Raw genomic sequence first — 16,127 nt, forward strand, 5'->3', positions numbered from 1 at the left:
AGGTTAAGGTTTAGTGTCACGATACTAAAAAACAATAAAAAAGAAACCAAAGTCACAAGAAAGATCCAGACAAACTCAGCTAATGCTCTGTTCAATTGTTGAGCTTCTTTTGAGTTCAATATCATTAAATTACACTTTTTTTACGTCAACATTTTTCAGAGGCAGCCATGAATGCATTAGTGAATCAATCATAAAATCAATCTAACTACATAACATAATAGTATCCATTTATTATGAACAAAAATATAAATGCAACATTTTAATTGATTTTACAGAGTTAGTTCATATAAGGAAATCAGTCAATTGAAATAAATTCATTAGGTCCTAATCTATTGATTTCACATGACTGGGAATACAGATATGCATCTTTTAGACACAGATACCTTAAAAAAAAAAATGGGGCTTACAATGGGCCTCAGGATCTCGTTACAGTATTTTTGCATTCAAATTGCCATCAATAAAATGCTTATGCCTGGCCATACTTTATAACCCCACCGCCACCATGGGACACTGTTCACAACGTTGACATCAGCAAACCACTCGCCCACGAGACGCTCTACGGTTATGAGACTGGTTGGACGTACTGCCAAATTCTCTAAAATGACGGAGACGGCTTATGGTAGAGAAAAGAACATTAAATTCTCTGGCAACAGCTCTAGTGGACATTCCTACAGTCAGCAGGCCAATTACATGCTTCCTCAAAACTTGAGACATCTGTGGCATTATGTTGTGTGAAAAAACTGCACATTTTAAAGTGGCCTTTTATTGTCCCCAGCACAAGGTGCCCCTTTGTATTGATCATGCTGTTTAATCAGCTTCTTGATATGCCACACCTGTCAGGTGGATAGATTATCTTGGCAAATGAGAAATGCTCACTAACAGGGATGTAAACACATTTGTGCAAACAATGAGAGAAATAAGCTTTGTGTTCATATTTCTGTTCAGTGAATTTGAATGGTAAATCTTTATTGATAAACTGGGTAAATCAAGATGTAGCCTAGGCCTATTCAAACAGGAGTGTGTGCATGTATTAAGTTACGGAGCGTGTTTCGGCTGATTTCATGGGGCTACAGATGAGTCAACTTGCAACCCGTTTCATTGGACTGATCAACAACATTTAAATATAAATGAGCTTAATTTATAAATGTGTGAGCTGTCTCTTTAACCAGTAATGGCATAGTTCAAGAGAGAACAGGGAGGCTGCCCATCAGAGCCCCATTCACACATTCTGTTCGCTGAGGCAATAGATCATCTTTGGGAGGGACCAATTTTAAGTGAATTAATAAAGTTTTTGTGGGAATCAACTTTGGGTAAAGCGACTTTCTGTATCATAATCAGTCACATTGACCCCAAATCACATGGAGTTGGATACAGTGCCGGAAAGAGGAGAATGTTAGCTTCCTTATGAGACCAACATGAGCTCTCTCTACTCCAAATATCAAGCGAGTTACGTGCCATTCACAGAAGGTTGGTGGCACCTTCATTTGGGAGGATGGGCTCGAGATAATGGCTGGAGCGGAATCATATCAAACACATGGTTTCTGTGCGTTTAAAGCCATTCCATTCACTCTGTTCCATCCATTATTTTGATCCGTCCTTCCCTATGCAGCCTCCATTAGTGCCATTTACATGCGGAACATCACCAAACCATGAAATCCATTACATGACGTGTCCGTGTTCTTCTTACACACACAAAATGACATCTTGCTCTTACTATACAGACATAGTGTCCGTCTGCATCATTGTCGTGCACAAATATGCATACACGATCACATGTATACGTTTGTACACATACAAGCAACGGGATACACATTGGCTACATTCACTTATTTTCACACACGTACACGCACATACAGTATGTGTGACAGAGAAACTCATTCTGCACATGTTCAAAACATGTGTGAGGACTACGTGTGGTGTGCACGCGTTCGTGGCGCATGTGCACATGCATGTGCAGACAAATGCATGCACATCCCATGTAGTCCTCGCACATATCATGGTTGTGACCCTTACTTTTTCCATGTCAGATTACATTCGGGGAGAAGGCTTGGTAGGATAAATAATTAGCGCGTTAAATAACATCTCTTTATAAAATACATGTCGCAGAATGTGCATAGGCTATACTCAAACAAATTGTTTCAGTCTGACACGTCCCCGACCACAGAGTAAACTACATCTGAAAAGAGCTAAAACAGGGAAGAGGATGGAGGAGATGAGAGCTAAAAAGGGTCAGAGTAAGCTCTGGGCTCTCGAAGCAGCAACTAAAATGAGAAATGTTAAAGAAAATATGTCCACACGCGTCCCCAGAGAGTGAGGACTGATCGTCTTTTTTTGGATCCAATTTGTGTGGGAGTCTTTGTCGCTGGTCCGCTGGCTTGAGCTGACGAACGTTTGATACAATTCTAAGTATCAAGATTCAGGAAGACACCAAGTTCATGCATCAATATTTTGTACTCGTGCCACACAGAGGACTTGGTCTGAAATTGTCGGTAGCGCCCGGATGTCTGCCCTTTTTAAATCCAGGGTTCCATCCTGGGAGCGGCATCGCGTGGGCATTGGCGAAGTTGTTGACATAGTGGACGATTCGCTGAATGTCCTCGTAGTACAGCACCTGTTTGCTGGCGAGACGACCACCACACTACTTCTTCCTTGGAACCACACCGTGTTCCTTGTAGAACTTTATCAATGCTGTCAGCTTATTTGTAGAAACCAGAAAATAAATGACTTAAAACAAGCCTTTAATATGTGCTGAAAGGAACAATGTATTCTGAGCTCTTATTTCTATTCATGATACAGCCTACTACTCATTCTTCCTGAAGTACCTCATTACCACTGTTGCAGCTCCAATAATAACAGAAAACATCCAAGTTGTATTACTCTAAAGAAAACTTAAGTGTAGGAACTTGAATGTTTCTCTTCAGATTTGCTTGCCATCAATGAAATATGTCCTCTTGATGTTTCCTTTGTGTTTGTTTGCTCCTTTTAGAGCTGAACGTTTTCTTGCAGAGGAAAAAGCTACTAGTTTTTTATCTGGAAAAGTAAGATAAAGAATTATATATTGTTCACATTCAGTCATTGTCATCTATTTTGGCCAATACATAAATTACACATAACCTGCACTCATTCAAATGCATACGTGAACACACAAACAGTACACACTTTTACTAGTATTGATATGAAGGTATTTGATAACGTTATTGATGGCCATTTCATGCATTTATGTAACCTGTCTTTAGGACAAATATAAGCACCCACCACACACGCACAGGTCGAATAAGTTACTGCAAATATTTTAAGGTCTCGCTCTCGGCTTTAATACGCTAGCTAGCTAGTCAGTCTAGTTGTCTCATCACACACACACACACAGCAAACTAAACTTGACTAATAGTTGAATGGCAAGCACTTACCATTGGTGAGTTCATTAAAACTGGTCACGTCTCGACCATCTCCTTGGGGGTAAAAAGCAAATAGCAGGGCCTCCCTTCATTGGACTTGCAAGTGCACCTGAACTCGAACCTTTTCAATTTCTTGTCCAGAATCACTGACATATTACCCCTCAACCGACTGAAGCACCGTAATTGAAAGAGCCAACATTAACGGGTGGTCTTCCTCGGTTGCCTCAAGGGGCCTCAACGTCGGTGAGCTCGTCTGACTCGGTGTCTGTGCTGTCTGGAGTTGCTGATGGACACTCTCTGGCTCAGGTGTCAAAATGTAGTCGGCAATAATTTGGCAGCCCTGATCGTCTGAAACAGCTCCCAGCACAACATGACTATTTCCTGCGAATCCATTGATGCAGTAGAAATCTAAGCTAGCTAGCTAAGGTGTAGGCAGTAGTAACAGTGTGACTAAGTGTAACCGACGTGAAATGGCTAGCTAGTTAGCGGTGGTGTGCGCAAATAGCGTTTCAATTGGTGACGTTACTCGCTCTGAGACCTTAAAGTAGTTGTTCCCCTTGCTCTGCAAGGGCCGCGGCGTGTCAGTTGTTGATGTGTGCAGAGGTTCGAGCCCACGTAGGGGCAAGGAGAGTGACAGAAGCTATACTGTTACATATGCATGATGGGTTTTTGACAAATGTTAAGAAACAGTGTAGTCTGAGGTACAGTTTTTGTTTACTGCGGATAATACACTACTAAACGAAAATAATACAATTGAATAGCCTATTGCAGCTTCATTCAAAATATATACAGTGTTTTTCAATGCGGGATCATTTTTGTTGGTACCCTTCCCCAGATCTGTGCCACGACAATTCTGTCTCGGAGCTCTACGGACAATTCCTTCGACCTCATGGCTTTGTTTCTGCTTTGACATGCACTGTCAACTGTGCGACCTTATATAGACAGGTGTGTGCCTTTCCAAATCATGTCCAATCATTTGAATTTACCACAGGTGGACTCCAATCAAGTTGTAGAAAAGTTAAGGATGATCAATGGAAACCGGATGCAACTGAACTCAATTTCGAGTCTCATAGCAAAGGGTCTGAATACTTATGTAAATAAGGCATTTCATTTTTTTTTTTTTTTTTTTTTTTTTTTGCAAAAATGTCTAAACCTGTTTTCGCTTTGTCATTATGGGGTATTATATATATCAATTTTAGAATAAGGCTGTAACATAACAAAAATGGAGTCAATATACTTTCCGAATGCACTGTATGAAGGGCCTACATGTATCAACTGTCACAGTGAATGTCTTTGCTTATACGTTTTGTACGAATGAAATTAAAATGTCAAATGAATAATAAAAAATATTGTGCCTATTTAATGCAACCCTTGCTGATAATAGATCGCAAAGCATTATAAAACTGAGCTAAACAATTGGAAATGACAAGTTCAGTTTCTCATTCATAGCCTAACAACGCATATCAAGTGCAAGTGCGCTGTTTAGCTCACATCTGAAGGCTGGGGGGGATTTAGGATGTCTTTTAGAACGTATTTTAATGCGGAACGCCAAAATATGATTATGATCACACTTCCTCAATTCAAATATTATCGCGACACTTCCATCATAACTAAAAAAATGTATTGAAAAAAAATAATTACGGGGGCAGTTTGGAAAAAAACTAATCCTGTCAGAATCGTACTAGTCCTTCACACTGCAGTCTGACTCATCCCAAACCATCTCCATTGGGTTGAGGGCGGGGTATTGTGGAGGCCAGGTCATCTGATGCAGCACTGGATCACTCTCCTTCTTGGTCAAATAGCCCTTACACAGCCTGGAGGTGTGTTTGGATCATTGTCCTGTTGAAAAACAAATGATAGTCTCACTAAGCGCAAACCAGATGGGATGGGTGTATCACAGCAGAATGCTGTGGTAGCCATGCTGGTTAAGTGTGCCTTGAATTCGAAATAAATCACTGACCGTGTCACCACCAAAGCACCCCCACACCACCTCCTCCATGCTTTTGTGGGAAATACACATGCGGAGATCATCCGTTCACCTACTCTGCATCTCACAAAGACACAGCGGTTACAAATGTCAAATTTCCACCAGTCTGATCCTCCATTGCTCGTGTTTCTTGGCCAAAGCAAGTCTCTTCTTCTTATTGGTGTCCTTTAGTAGTGGTTTCTTTGCAGCAATTAGACCATGAAGGCCTGATTCAGGCAGTCTCCTCTGAACAGTTGATGTGCTTGTTACTTGAATTCTGTAAAGCATTTATTTGGACTGCAATCTGGCATACAGTTAACTCTATTGAATGTATCCTCTGCAGCAGAGGTAACTCTGGGTCTTCCTTTCCTGTGGCGGTCCTCATGAGAGCCAGTTTCATCATAGCGCTTGATGGTTTTTGCAAATGCACTTGAAGAAACTCTTAAAGTTCTTGACATTTTCCTGATTAAGACATGAAGGTCAGTCAAAGTAATGATGGACTGTAATTTCTCTGCTTATTTGAGCTTTTCTTGACATTTACTCTCTTTGGTAAAATACTATCTTCTGTATACCACCCCTACGACTGTGTGATCACGCTCTCCGTAGCCGATGTGAGCAAGACCTTTAAACAAGTCAACATTCACAATGCCGTGGGGCCAGACGGATTACCAGGGCGTGTACTCAGTGCATGCGCGGACCAACTGGCAAGTGTCTTCACTGACATTTTCAACCTCTCCCTGACCGAGTCTAATAACTACATGTTGCAAGCAGACCACCATAGTCCCTGTGCCAAAGAATGCAAAGGTAACCTGCCTAAATTACTACTGCCCCGTAGCACTGGGCTAGCCATGGCTCACATCAACACCATCATCCCGGAAACCTGAGACACACTCCAATTTCCAACAGATCCACAGATGACGCAATCTCAATCGCACTCAACACTGACCTTTCCCACCTGGACAAAAGGAACACCTATGTGAGAATGCTGTTCATTAACTACTACTCAGTGTTCAACACCATAGTGCCCACAAAGCTCCTCACTAAGCTAAGGATCCTGGGACTAAACACCTCTCTCTGCAACTGGATCCCGGACTTCCTGACGGGCTGCCCCCAGGTGGTAAGGGTAGGCAACAACACGTCTGCCACGCTGATCCTCAACACCGGGGCCCCTCAGGGGTGCATGCTTAGTCCCCTCCTGTACTCCCTGTTCACCCACAACTTCAGGGCCAAACACAACTCCAACACCATCCTTAAGTTTGCTGATGACAACAATGGTAGGCCTGATCACCGACAACCATGAGACAGCCTATAGGTAGGAGGTCAGAAACCTGGCATTGTGGAGCCAGGACAACAACCTCTCCCTCAATGTGAGCAAGACAAAGGAGCTGTTCGTGGACTACAGGAAAAGGAGGGCTAAACAGGCCCCCATTAACATCGACGGGGCTGTAGTGGAGCGGGTTGAGAGTTTCAAGTTCCTTGGTGTCCACATCACCCTCAGGAGGCTGAAAAGATTTGGCATGGGTCCCCAGATCCTCAAAAAGTTCTACAGCTGCAGTATCAAGAGCATTCTGACCGGTTGCACCACCACCTGTTATGCTAACTGCCATCCAGGACCAATATACTAGGCGGTGTCAGAAACAAATATCCTAAACTAAATAAGTGTTGATATTAGTTCTTATGTTTATGTATTTCAAATACCTTTAAGACTTTTTCTGGTAGATGTTTTCTAAGAATCCTTGTCCAACTGTTTGACAGGAATGCCTTTTTTAAATAACTCTTTGCTTTTATTTGACACTCACTTTGACATGCTCCTAGAAACCTCATGTTGGTGATCATGGGTCTTTTTACATAGAGCCCGACCAATGTATAGGTTCATCAATATTATCGGCTGATATTGGCCTTTTAGCGCTATATCGGTATTGGCTGATAATTCCACCGATGACCGATATTCAATTTATAGGAAGAAAAGGCTACACATTTTTTCCTGCGAAACTGCACATCACCATCTTCTGTCTTTTGTGTCACCAATGTAAGGGTTTATGGCAGGGGAAACAGTGTTGCAGTAGTCTAGTGTGTGGTGCGGAAATAATGACAAGAGACCCTGGGGAGCTTTGCGTTCACGCTGCCTTAAAGGGAACCGGACTAAGGAATTAAAGGGAACCGAACTCAGACCATCTCTTGATGGCCTCCATTCGGTTCGCTTCGGGGGTTCTTTTGGGGGGGTCTGAGTCCCTTTGGAGTGTTCACACTTCACAAAAATGTAAGTAAACAGCACTGTTTGTAAGCAAACAGCACATTTCACAAAAACTGTCAAAGGGACCAAGTGTGAAAACACCATTAGGCTCAAATTGTGTTTGTTGATTCTAGCAAATAATTCTACTTCACTGGCTAGCTGAGGGTTTCTAAGCTAGCCAGTTACAACACATCAATGGAGTTGAGTGATAGAGATACAGTCCACACACTTGTCTGACTACGTTGAGTCATTGTCAGTCGATACTTCTAAAAATATTCATTCTACCTATGTTTGTCCTCTGTAGCTGTGCAGCTTTGTTTGCTGAAATCTATATTTTTTTAATAAACCGTTAATCAAATACAACCACCGACAGTTTCCCCATATCGACTGACAGCGACTCGATGTAGTCGGGAGGTACACTCCGCCCACAGTAGAGTAGAGTAGAGCTCTTCACAAATCCACCTGTATGCGAATACCCGAGACCCAATCCTGGACCCGAGAGGATCCGGATCCAGAATTCTAAATAATGTCACAGGTTTGAGTTGGATTTGATATGATCGTCACGGGTCTAAGGTATGTGTAATTTTGACTGACTTGTCCGGAAGGATCTGAACGTGACTGCTGCAGTAGAGAGCAAGAGAGAAATGGTATAATTTATGCTGCTGCTCTTGCTTTTTACAAGAGTGGAGCATGTAGCTTGTTGTTGGCCAATCCATGAGTCATCAAAGCGGCAATAGGCTACAGTCATAGAGCCTCGCTCTGTGTGTTGCAAAAGTAAGGAGATATCTAATCAATGGAAGATGGAAATAAAATGACAAAATTATAAGTTAAAGGAGAATGACAGGCTACAATGACCAAGAGCCAACAGGTAGGCTGCTAGTTAATATTCTGAATGGAGTTATTTGTAACTAGGATTAGAAAGTGCATGCACTGCAGCCTCAGTTAGCCTACCTACCTAACTTCTCACAGTTTGATCCAGTCAAGACCAATACTACGTAATCATACGATGATAAATAATCTAGCTATGGCAGCTATTAGCCTACTATAGCGCGAGTCGGCTTGGTTGGTTGCTGTCTCATCTCTCGCTTCCTCCTCCCAGTGTCACTCGCTCACAGTACGGCCCCTCCCTGCCTGTTAGAGCATCACATCTCTCCCTCCATCCTCTCCCTTTAATAACAAATAAAACAATTCTGCTGCTTCCCTCACTCGGATCGGAACGGGTCTGGATCCGACTAGGTCTAGTTGTCCTCAGGTCCATTTCGGAACGGGTCCAACTTAGAATTGTGATGAGGCATATCTGGGAAAGGGTATACAATAATTTCTGCATCTTTGGGATATTTTTAAAAATGACACTACCCAGACTCTGCCAAGAGCTGGCATCCAACCAAACAACCTGGCAAAAAGGACCTTGATCAGGGAGGTGACCAAGAACCCGACCACTCTGAGAGAACTACAGAGTTCCTTGGCTGAGATGGGAGAACATGATAAAAGGACAACAGTCTCTATAGCACTTCACCAATCTGGGCTTTATGGGAGAATGGCCAGACAGAAGTCACTCCTGAGAAAAAGGCATGACAGCACATCTAGAGTTTACAAAAATGCATGTGAAAGACCAGGCATAAGGTAAAAGATTCAGGTCTGATGAGATAAATTTGAACTCTGACCTGAAGGCAAAACCCATCTAACACCATCCCTACCGTGAAGCACGGTGGTGGCAGCATCATGCTATGAGGATGCTTTTCAGTGGTAGGGACTGGAAGACTGGTAAGGCTAGAGGGAACAATGTCTGGAACCAAATACAGACAAATCCTTGATGAGAAACTTCCTTGGAAACTACCTTGGAATGTACATATTTGCCCCAGTCTAACAGGACAATTCCCTCAAGCAAGACTGGAATGGCTTCAGAACAAGAATGTGAAAATCCTTGAGAGGCCCAGCCAAAGCCCAGACTTGAATCTCACTGAAAATATGTGGAAAGACTTGAAGATTGCTGTTCACCACCACTCCCCATCACTCTAAAGAGGTTGAGAAAATGTGCCAGGAAGAATGGGGGGGGAAAAATCCCCATATCCAGATATGCAAAACTTATACAGACACACTCAAGACGACTCAATGATGTACAGGTGCTTCTACGAAGTATTGACTCAAGGGTGTGAATACTTATTTAAATGAGATCTCTATTTCATTCAATACATTTGCTAAAACGTCTAAACATGTTTTCACTTCGTCGTTATGGAGTATTGTGTGTAGATGGGGGAGAAATTATATTGAAAAAATGTTGAATTCAGGCTGTAACACAAAGTGTGGAATAAGGCAGGCGCTAGCTAGGTGGTCCACTGATTATACTGCGCTCCAACGTTACTGTACTTACATTGCCATGCACGACAGCGTGTTCTCCGTGGAGGATAGCTTTCCCAGGTGCAGACATGATACATTCCTTGATATGCATTCTGATAGCAAATTCGATGTACCAAAACGTAGCCCGCTAAGTAAATTATTAGTTGTTAAGGTAACTAGCTGGCTAGCCTCCAGACAATTCGCCAGGAAAACGTTATCTGGCAATTATTAGTGATACGTCAACCACTCCGAATGATGAGGGGTCGTCTATACACAATCCCGATGTATTTTTAAAAGAGATAAAACGTCAGTATGAAGCTGTTGCCACTTAAATAGCTTGCTACCGTAATAATAGTGGAAACATCATGCGACAGTGAACTGTCAACACAACGCATGCAGCCAGCGGGCCATAGGTCTGCTTCATGTCCAATCAGCGCTAGAGGTGAGGTGTACAGATCTTTTGCTAGCCAATCAAAATCCTACTCTGTCCCTCGTGCCATTGGTCGTGCGACAAGCTGTCCATCCCACTCACATACGGATACCAGGGATAAACAAGAGGCACAACGCGCGTTTTTATATTATGTAAACATGGCTTCAATGATTACCAAACCATCTCACCTACGTTGTATCCTGACAAGGACTGGCAAATGTTTAGCTGTGACTTGGACAAAGACATCATTTGGATCAGAACGAAGGTAGCTGTATGGACCATCGCTTCTTATACAAATATGTTATCTTGTTTGGTAGCTAGCTAGCTATGTGCCATATTTATTTGACACACAGTTAGCTTACACATCAGTGGAGGCTGATGGGAAGAGCTATAGGAGGACGGGTTCCATTAATGGATGGAATTGGATAAATGGAACGGAGTCAAACATGTGGTTTGCATAGGTTTTGATACCCTTCATTTATTCTATAACAGCCATTACAATGAGCCTGTCCTCCTATAGCTCCTCCCATCAGCCTCCTATGCTACACATGTAACGTTAGTACTAGTCACACAGGTTGTGCAAGAGAATGGGATAAGAAACACACCTGAAATTGTTGTAGATGACGGCTAACTATGCTAGCCAATAATATTGCCTACAGACAGACAGCTGAAATGATCTTGCCTGCACTGATAGCCAAGCTAGCATAAAGCTCTTGATTATATTTTTCTCCTGTAAAAGTTATGCCTCCAAAACCGATGGAGAAAGCAGGATCCCCAAAATATACACTAAAACTGGTGATAAAGGTGAGTATGCAAGCAAGTTATTGCACATCATATGGTGATTTCAACAAGGAGCGCTTTGTTTATCGTCTTCCTGTCATCGCCAAAGGTTTCTCTAGCACTTACACTGGAGAAAGAAGACCCAAGGAAGATCATGTGTTTGAAGCATTGGGAACAACGGATGAGTTGTCATCAGCGATAGGGTAATGTGATGTCCATTCCTTCTATTGGGTATTATGCTTTGTTCCTCCTTACTGAATTTATTCACCGTCTTGTGTTGTCTTCTGCAGCTTGGCCAGGGAGTTTTGTATCGACAAAGGCCATACATTCACAGATCAACTGGACAAGGTCTGAGTTGTAACTTTTTCCCGTTCATTTATGGAGAGTAATGATGAATGTTGTCTTGCACTCAATGTTTACCCTTCTAACCCCAGATTCAGTGTGTCTTACAAGATGTGGGATCCAACATTGCCACACCTCAGTCATCTGCACGAGAAATTCATATAAGTAAATGACTTTGTTGTAAATCATTTTGAAGAATCATTCCACACAGCTTACCTGAGTCAATGGTCTTCTCATTGATTATCCTTATACTCTCTCGCACTCCTGCCAACAGAAAAAACTAAGTTCAGTTCCCAACCAGTGGCAGACCTTGAAGGCTGGATTGATGAGTTCACAGAGAAGCTTCCACCACTGACAAACTTCATATTACCTGTAAGCACTCACACACTGGATGAACCTTTTAGAAAACGGAAATGTTATTTAAAACGTGATGTGGAATTGTGAGAGGCTTATGGGTTCATATTCCAAATACATGAGCTGACAATATGTTCAAGGTAAAACAGCATGAGGCAGATAAGGTACTGTAATTGTATTTGTGAATCCATGTGTAAAGCAACTCAATGCATGTGTATGGACTTGTACTACAGTGCATTCGGAAAGTATTCACACCCCTTGACTTTTTCCGCATTTTGTTAGTTTACAGCCTTATTCTAAAATTGATTAAATATTTTCTCAAATCTACACACAATACCCCATAATGACAAAGCAAAAACAGGTTTAGACATTTTTGCAAATGTATAAACATTTTTTAAAAATCACATTTACATAAGTATTCAGATCCTTTAGTCAGTACTTAGTTGAAGCACCTTTGGCAGCTATTACAGCCTCAAGTCTTCTTCAGTGTGACGCTACAAGCTTCGCACACTGGGTATTTGGGGAGTTCATCCCATTCTTCTCTGCAGATCCTCTTAAGCTGCAGATTGGTGTGATGGGGAGCGTCGCTGCACAACTATTTCAGGTCCCTCCAGAGATATTTCGACCGGGTTTAAGTCCGGGCTCTGGCTCGGCCACTCAAGAACATTTAAGACTTGTCCCGAAGCAACTCCTGAGTTGTCTTGGCTGTGTGCTTAGTGTCGTTGTCCTGTTGCAAGGTGAACCTTCGCCCCAGTCTGAGGTCCTGAGCGCCCTGGAGAAGGTTTTCATCAAGGATCTCTGTACTTTGCTCCATTCATATTTCCCTCGATCCTGACTAGTCTTCCAGTCCCTGCCTCTGAAAAACATCCCCACAGTTTGATGCTGCTACCACCATGCTTCACTGTAGGGATGATGCCAGGTTTCTTCCAGACGTGACGTTTGGCATTCAGGCCAAAGATTTCAAACTTGGTTTCATCAGACCAGAGAATCTTGTTTCTCATGGTCTTAGTCCTTTAGGTACCTTTGGGCAAACTCCAAGCTTGCGGTCATGTGCCTTTTGCTGAGGAATGGCTTCCGTCTGGCCACTCTACCATAAAGGCCTGATTGGTGGAGTGCTGCAGATGGTTGTCCTTCTGGAAGGTTCTCCCATCTCCACAGAGGAAATCTGGAGCTCGGTCAGGGTTTTTGGTCACCTCCCTGACCAAGGCCCTTCTCCCCCGATTGTTCAGATTGGCCGGGCAACCAGCTCAAGGAAGAGTCTTTGTGGTTCCAAACTTCTTCTATTTAACAATGATGGAGGCCACTGTGTTCTTGGGGACCTTCAATACTGCAGACATTTTTTTGGTACCCTTCCCCAGATCTGTGCTCGACATAATCCTGTCTCGGCCCTCTACGGACAATTCCATCAACCTCGTGGCTTGGTTTCTGCTCTGACGTGCACTGTCAACTGTGGGACCTTATATAGACGTGTGTCCCTTTCCAAATCATGTTCAATCAATTGGGTTTACCACAAGTGGATTCCAATCAAGAAACATAAAGGATGATCAATGGAAACAGGATGCACCAGAGCTCAATTTTGAGTCTCATAGCGAAGGGTCCAAATACTTATGTAAATAAGGTATGCTTTTTTTTCTCTTTTGCACATTTGCAAGAAAATTGCTTCATCATTATGGGGTATTGTGTGTAGATTGAGGAAAATGTTCATTTTAGAATATAACTAATGTAACAATTTGGAAAAAGTCGGTGGGTCTGAACTTTCTGAATGCACTGTGTATATATTGATGTTATTCATAAGGACCCTTTTTGGGTGAATACATTGTCTGTGCATATTGGTTTGATGTGTTTTTATCTTAACTTCTCTGTCCGGTTAGTCTGGAGGAAAGAGCAGTGCGGCCCTCCACATAGCACGGACAGTGTGTCGCCGAGCAGAACGCAGGTGAGTTCCAACGAATCATACGGTTGTTTAGACCCAACACTGTATAACGTTGTGATCCTGAACGTAGCCCCAGAAACAGCCATAACACTTGTCTTATCTTTCCAGTGTTTCCCCTATTGTGCGGTCAGGTGAGGCCGATCCTGATGTTGCCAAATATTTGAACAGGTATTATCCTTGTATAAATGTGCAGATGTATTATCATGCGTTTAAGGAAGTGGTGTACTCTTGTTGATAAACATTTACCACACGTCTTCCCATAGATTGAGCGACTACCTGTTCACAGTGGCCAGGTACACAGCCATGAAAGAAGGCAACGAGGAGACGATCTACAAAAGACCCGAGTGACACATGTCTACACGTGAAAGATCAAACCGGGGACCTTTGTGGAACAACCTTTGTTCTGCTTCTAGGTTGAATTAATCAAGTCATCGGCATTGTTTTATGTGAAAGACCGTTCGATGGGTCTAAGTTTAAATACTGTATCTCGTGATGGAACTTTTCCTACATTTCAAATAAACACTTGAATCCAAATTCGACTTCGCTAGAGGCAAAATATAAACGTACGGACACTTCTTTTGCCATGCGGTACTTTTTAAAATGTTGCAACAACCATTTTTGAACAGGATAATAATAAAATGAGGTTTGATTTTGTAATGACGCGCACAAGTTATAATCCTGTATTGTGTATATGAAGCACAGGTTGTATCACAAGAAGCTTTCAATACAATTTCTTTATCAGGTATTTCAGAGAACTGGATGACTAGCTTTTATCACTCGGCATCAGAAAGTACACTTTTCTAATGAAAACAGATGAGACTCCATTTTGAATTATCATAAACCTATATTTGTATAGCATTTCTACAAACTCTTATGCTGTCATCCGATGCTGCAGTAAATAAACTTCTTTCATCATCACATTACCATTATCTTCTAAACCTCAAACGTAAAGTGCTGAAGGTCATATTGGAAACCTACTACAACTGGTCCTCAGAACTGTACTGTCGGTTCAGATATCCTAATTTCACACTGGGCTTTCCAACAGCGTTTCAACAACTATGGTGGATGCAAGCATAGTACAGCCCGGGCCGGCCCAGTACTGTGAATAGGGCTCTGTCTTCCAACTCACACACGGTCACTATCTGGCACCAGGCCTGGCTTTTCTGGGAAATGCTACTGGCCCAGGTCATAAGAGACAGATTGTGATTCTCGTATGGCGGGTAATGCAGGTGGGTGATTGAGCAGGCATGATTTCCTGTGTGAGAAGCTATTAAAGCTGTAGCACCCATGGTAGGTGCCAGTGGAATGGGATCCTGTCAAGTGGAGTTTTAAACAAAGATGGAGGATTATTGCACCTAACCCTAATTTGATCCAGGGTCACCGTACTACTATGGCTGACCCTGTAAAACACATTTCACTTCACCTTTCATGTGTATGTGACAATATGTATTTATTAATTTACTATGGTACTGCTTACCAGACCTTATTATGGAAGAGTAGCTCAAACGTCCAGGGTTGTGTTCAGTAGGGAGCAAATGTTTTGAAAAAAGGGAGATACTTTTTTTGTTGTTGTCCAATAACAAATTTGTTCTGCTACAAAAACAATCTGCTTTAATGAACAAGACCCATGTCTCTGCACTGAGAAGAGATGAAGACCAGAGGTAGCGATCTGACCCAGACTATTCTAGAACCTACCTACTCCCCGAAAGGCAGGACCACCATCAGGCTCTGCAGGACCCTGTCATTGGAGCAGCGTATAGTATGTGTATAATCAGTGCCATTTCTAGGAACAAGCCCCCCCCCCCCTTAGGAAGTCAGTCATGGTCTCAACTTACTGTTAGTTAAGATTAACCAGTTGAGCTGACAGACGTTTTACACTGTTTAGCTGTGGGTTAGTCATCAATCTAGCAAGACGGCAATATTTCATTAATGTCCTGTTTCCCCCTAGAAAGCTATGACCTTTATGTCTGTCTGAGAACAAAAACAACTTTCAACCCATATGATCTACTACACAATAAAATAATAAAACACATACAATATATGATAATATCGCCTCCACTCTTCTGGGAAGGCTTTCCACTAGATGTTGGAACACTGCTGCAGGGACATGCTTCCATTCCGCCACAAGAGCATTAGTGAGGTCGGGCACTGAGGCCTGGCTCGCAGTCGGCGTTCCAATTCATCCCAAAGGTGTTCGATGGGATTGAGGTCAGGGCTCTGTGCAGGCCAGTCAATTCTTCCACACCGATCTCGACAAACCATTTCTGTATGGACCTCGCTTCGTGCACAGGGACATTGTCATGCTGAAACAGGAAAGGGCCTTCCCCAAACAGTTGGCAAAAAATTGAAAGCACATA

General features: G+C 42.6%; 2 protein-coding genes across 2 annotated transcripts in view; one reads left to right on the plus strand and one right to left on the minus strand.

The window, feature by feature from the left end:
- Positions 1-10,316, minus strand: part of LOC135514350 (mevalonate kinase-like) — a 32,210-nt gene extending 21,894 nt beyond the window's left edge. The window contains exon 1 of the mRNA XM_064937778.1: positions 9,966-10,316. Within this exon, the coding sequence (XP_064793850.1) occupies positions 9,966-10,043 (78 nt within the window). The 5' untranslated portion in view covers positions 10,044-10,316. The remainder of the gene's footprint in view (positions 1-9,965) is intronic.
- A 135-nt stretch (positions 10,317-10,451) lies between these two features.
- Positions 10,452-14,427, plus strand: mmab (metabolism of cobalamin associated B). The gene is made up of 9 exons (XM_064937779.1): positions 10,452-10,626; positions 11,101-11,165; positions 11,251-11,344; positions 11,432-11,489; positions 11,576-11,648; positions 11,758-11,855; positions 13,709-13,773; positions 13,879-13,938; positions 14,034-14,427. The coding sequence occupies exons 1-9, from the start codon at positions 10,520-10,522 to the stop codon at positions 14,116-14,118; spliced, it is 705 nt and encodes a 234-aa protein (XP_064793851.1). The 5' UTR covers positions 10,452-10,519; the 3' UTR covers positions 14,119-14,427.
- The last annotated feature ends 1,700 nt before the right edge of the window (positions 14,428-16,127 follow it).

The sequence above is a fragment of the Oncorhynchus masou genome, chromosome 25 (assembly GCF_036934945.1).
Source record: "Oncorhynchus masou masou isolate Uvic2021 chromosome 25, UVic_Omas_1.1, whole genome shotgun sequence".
NCBI lineage: Eukaryota > Metazoa > Chordata > Actinopteri > Salmoniformes > Salmonidae > Oncorhynchus > Oncorhynchus masou.

What these genes read in the sequence shown, in the direction of transcription:
- mmab (XM_064937779.1), top strand. Translation starts at nt 10,520, where the DNA reads ATGGCTTCAATGATTACCAAACCATCTCACCTACGTTGTATCCTGACA. An exon ending in TGCACGAGAAATTCATATAA is followed by an intron (nt 11,649 to 11,757) that starts GTAAATGACTTT and finishes TCCTGCCAACAG; the next exon opens with AAAAAACTAAGTTCAGTTCC. An exon ending in GTTGCCAAATATTTGAACAG is followed by an intron (nt 13,939 to 14,033) that starts GTATTATCCTTG and finishes GTCTTCCCATAG; the next exon opens with ATTGAGCGACTACCTGTTCA.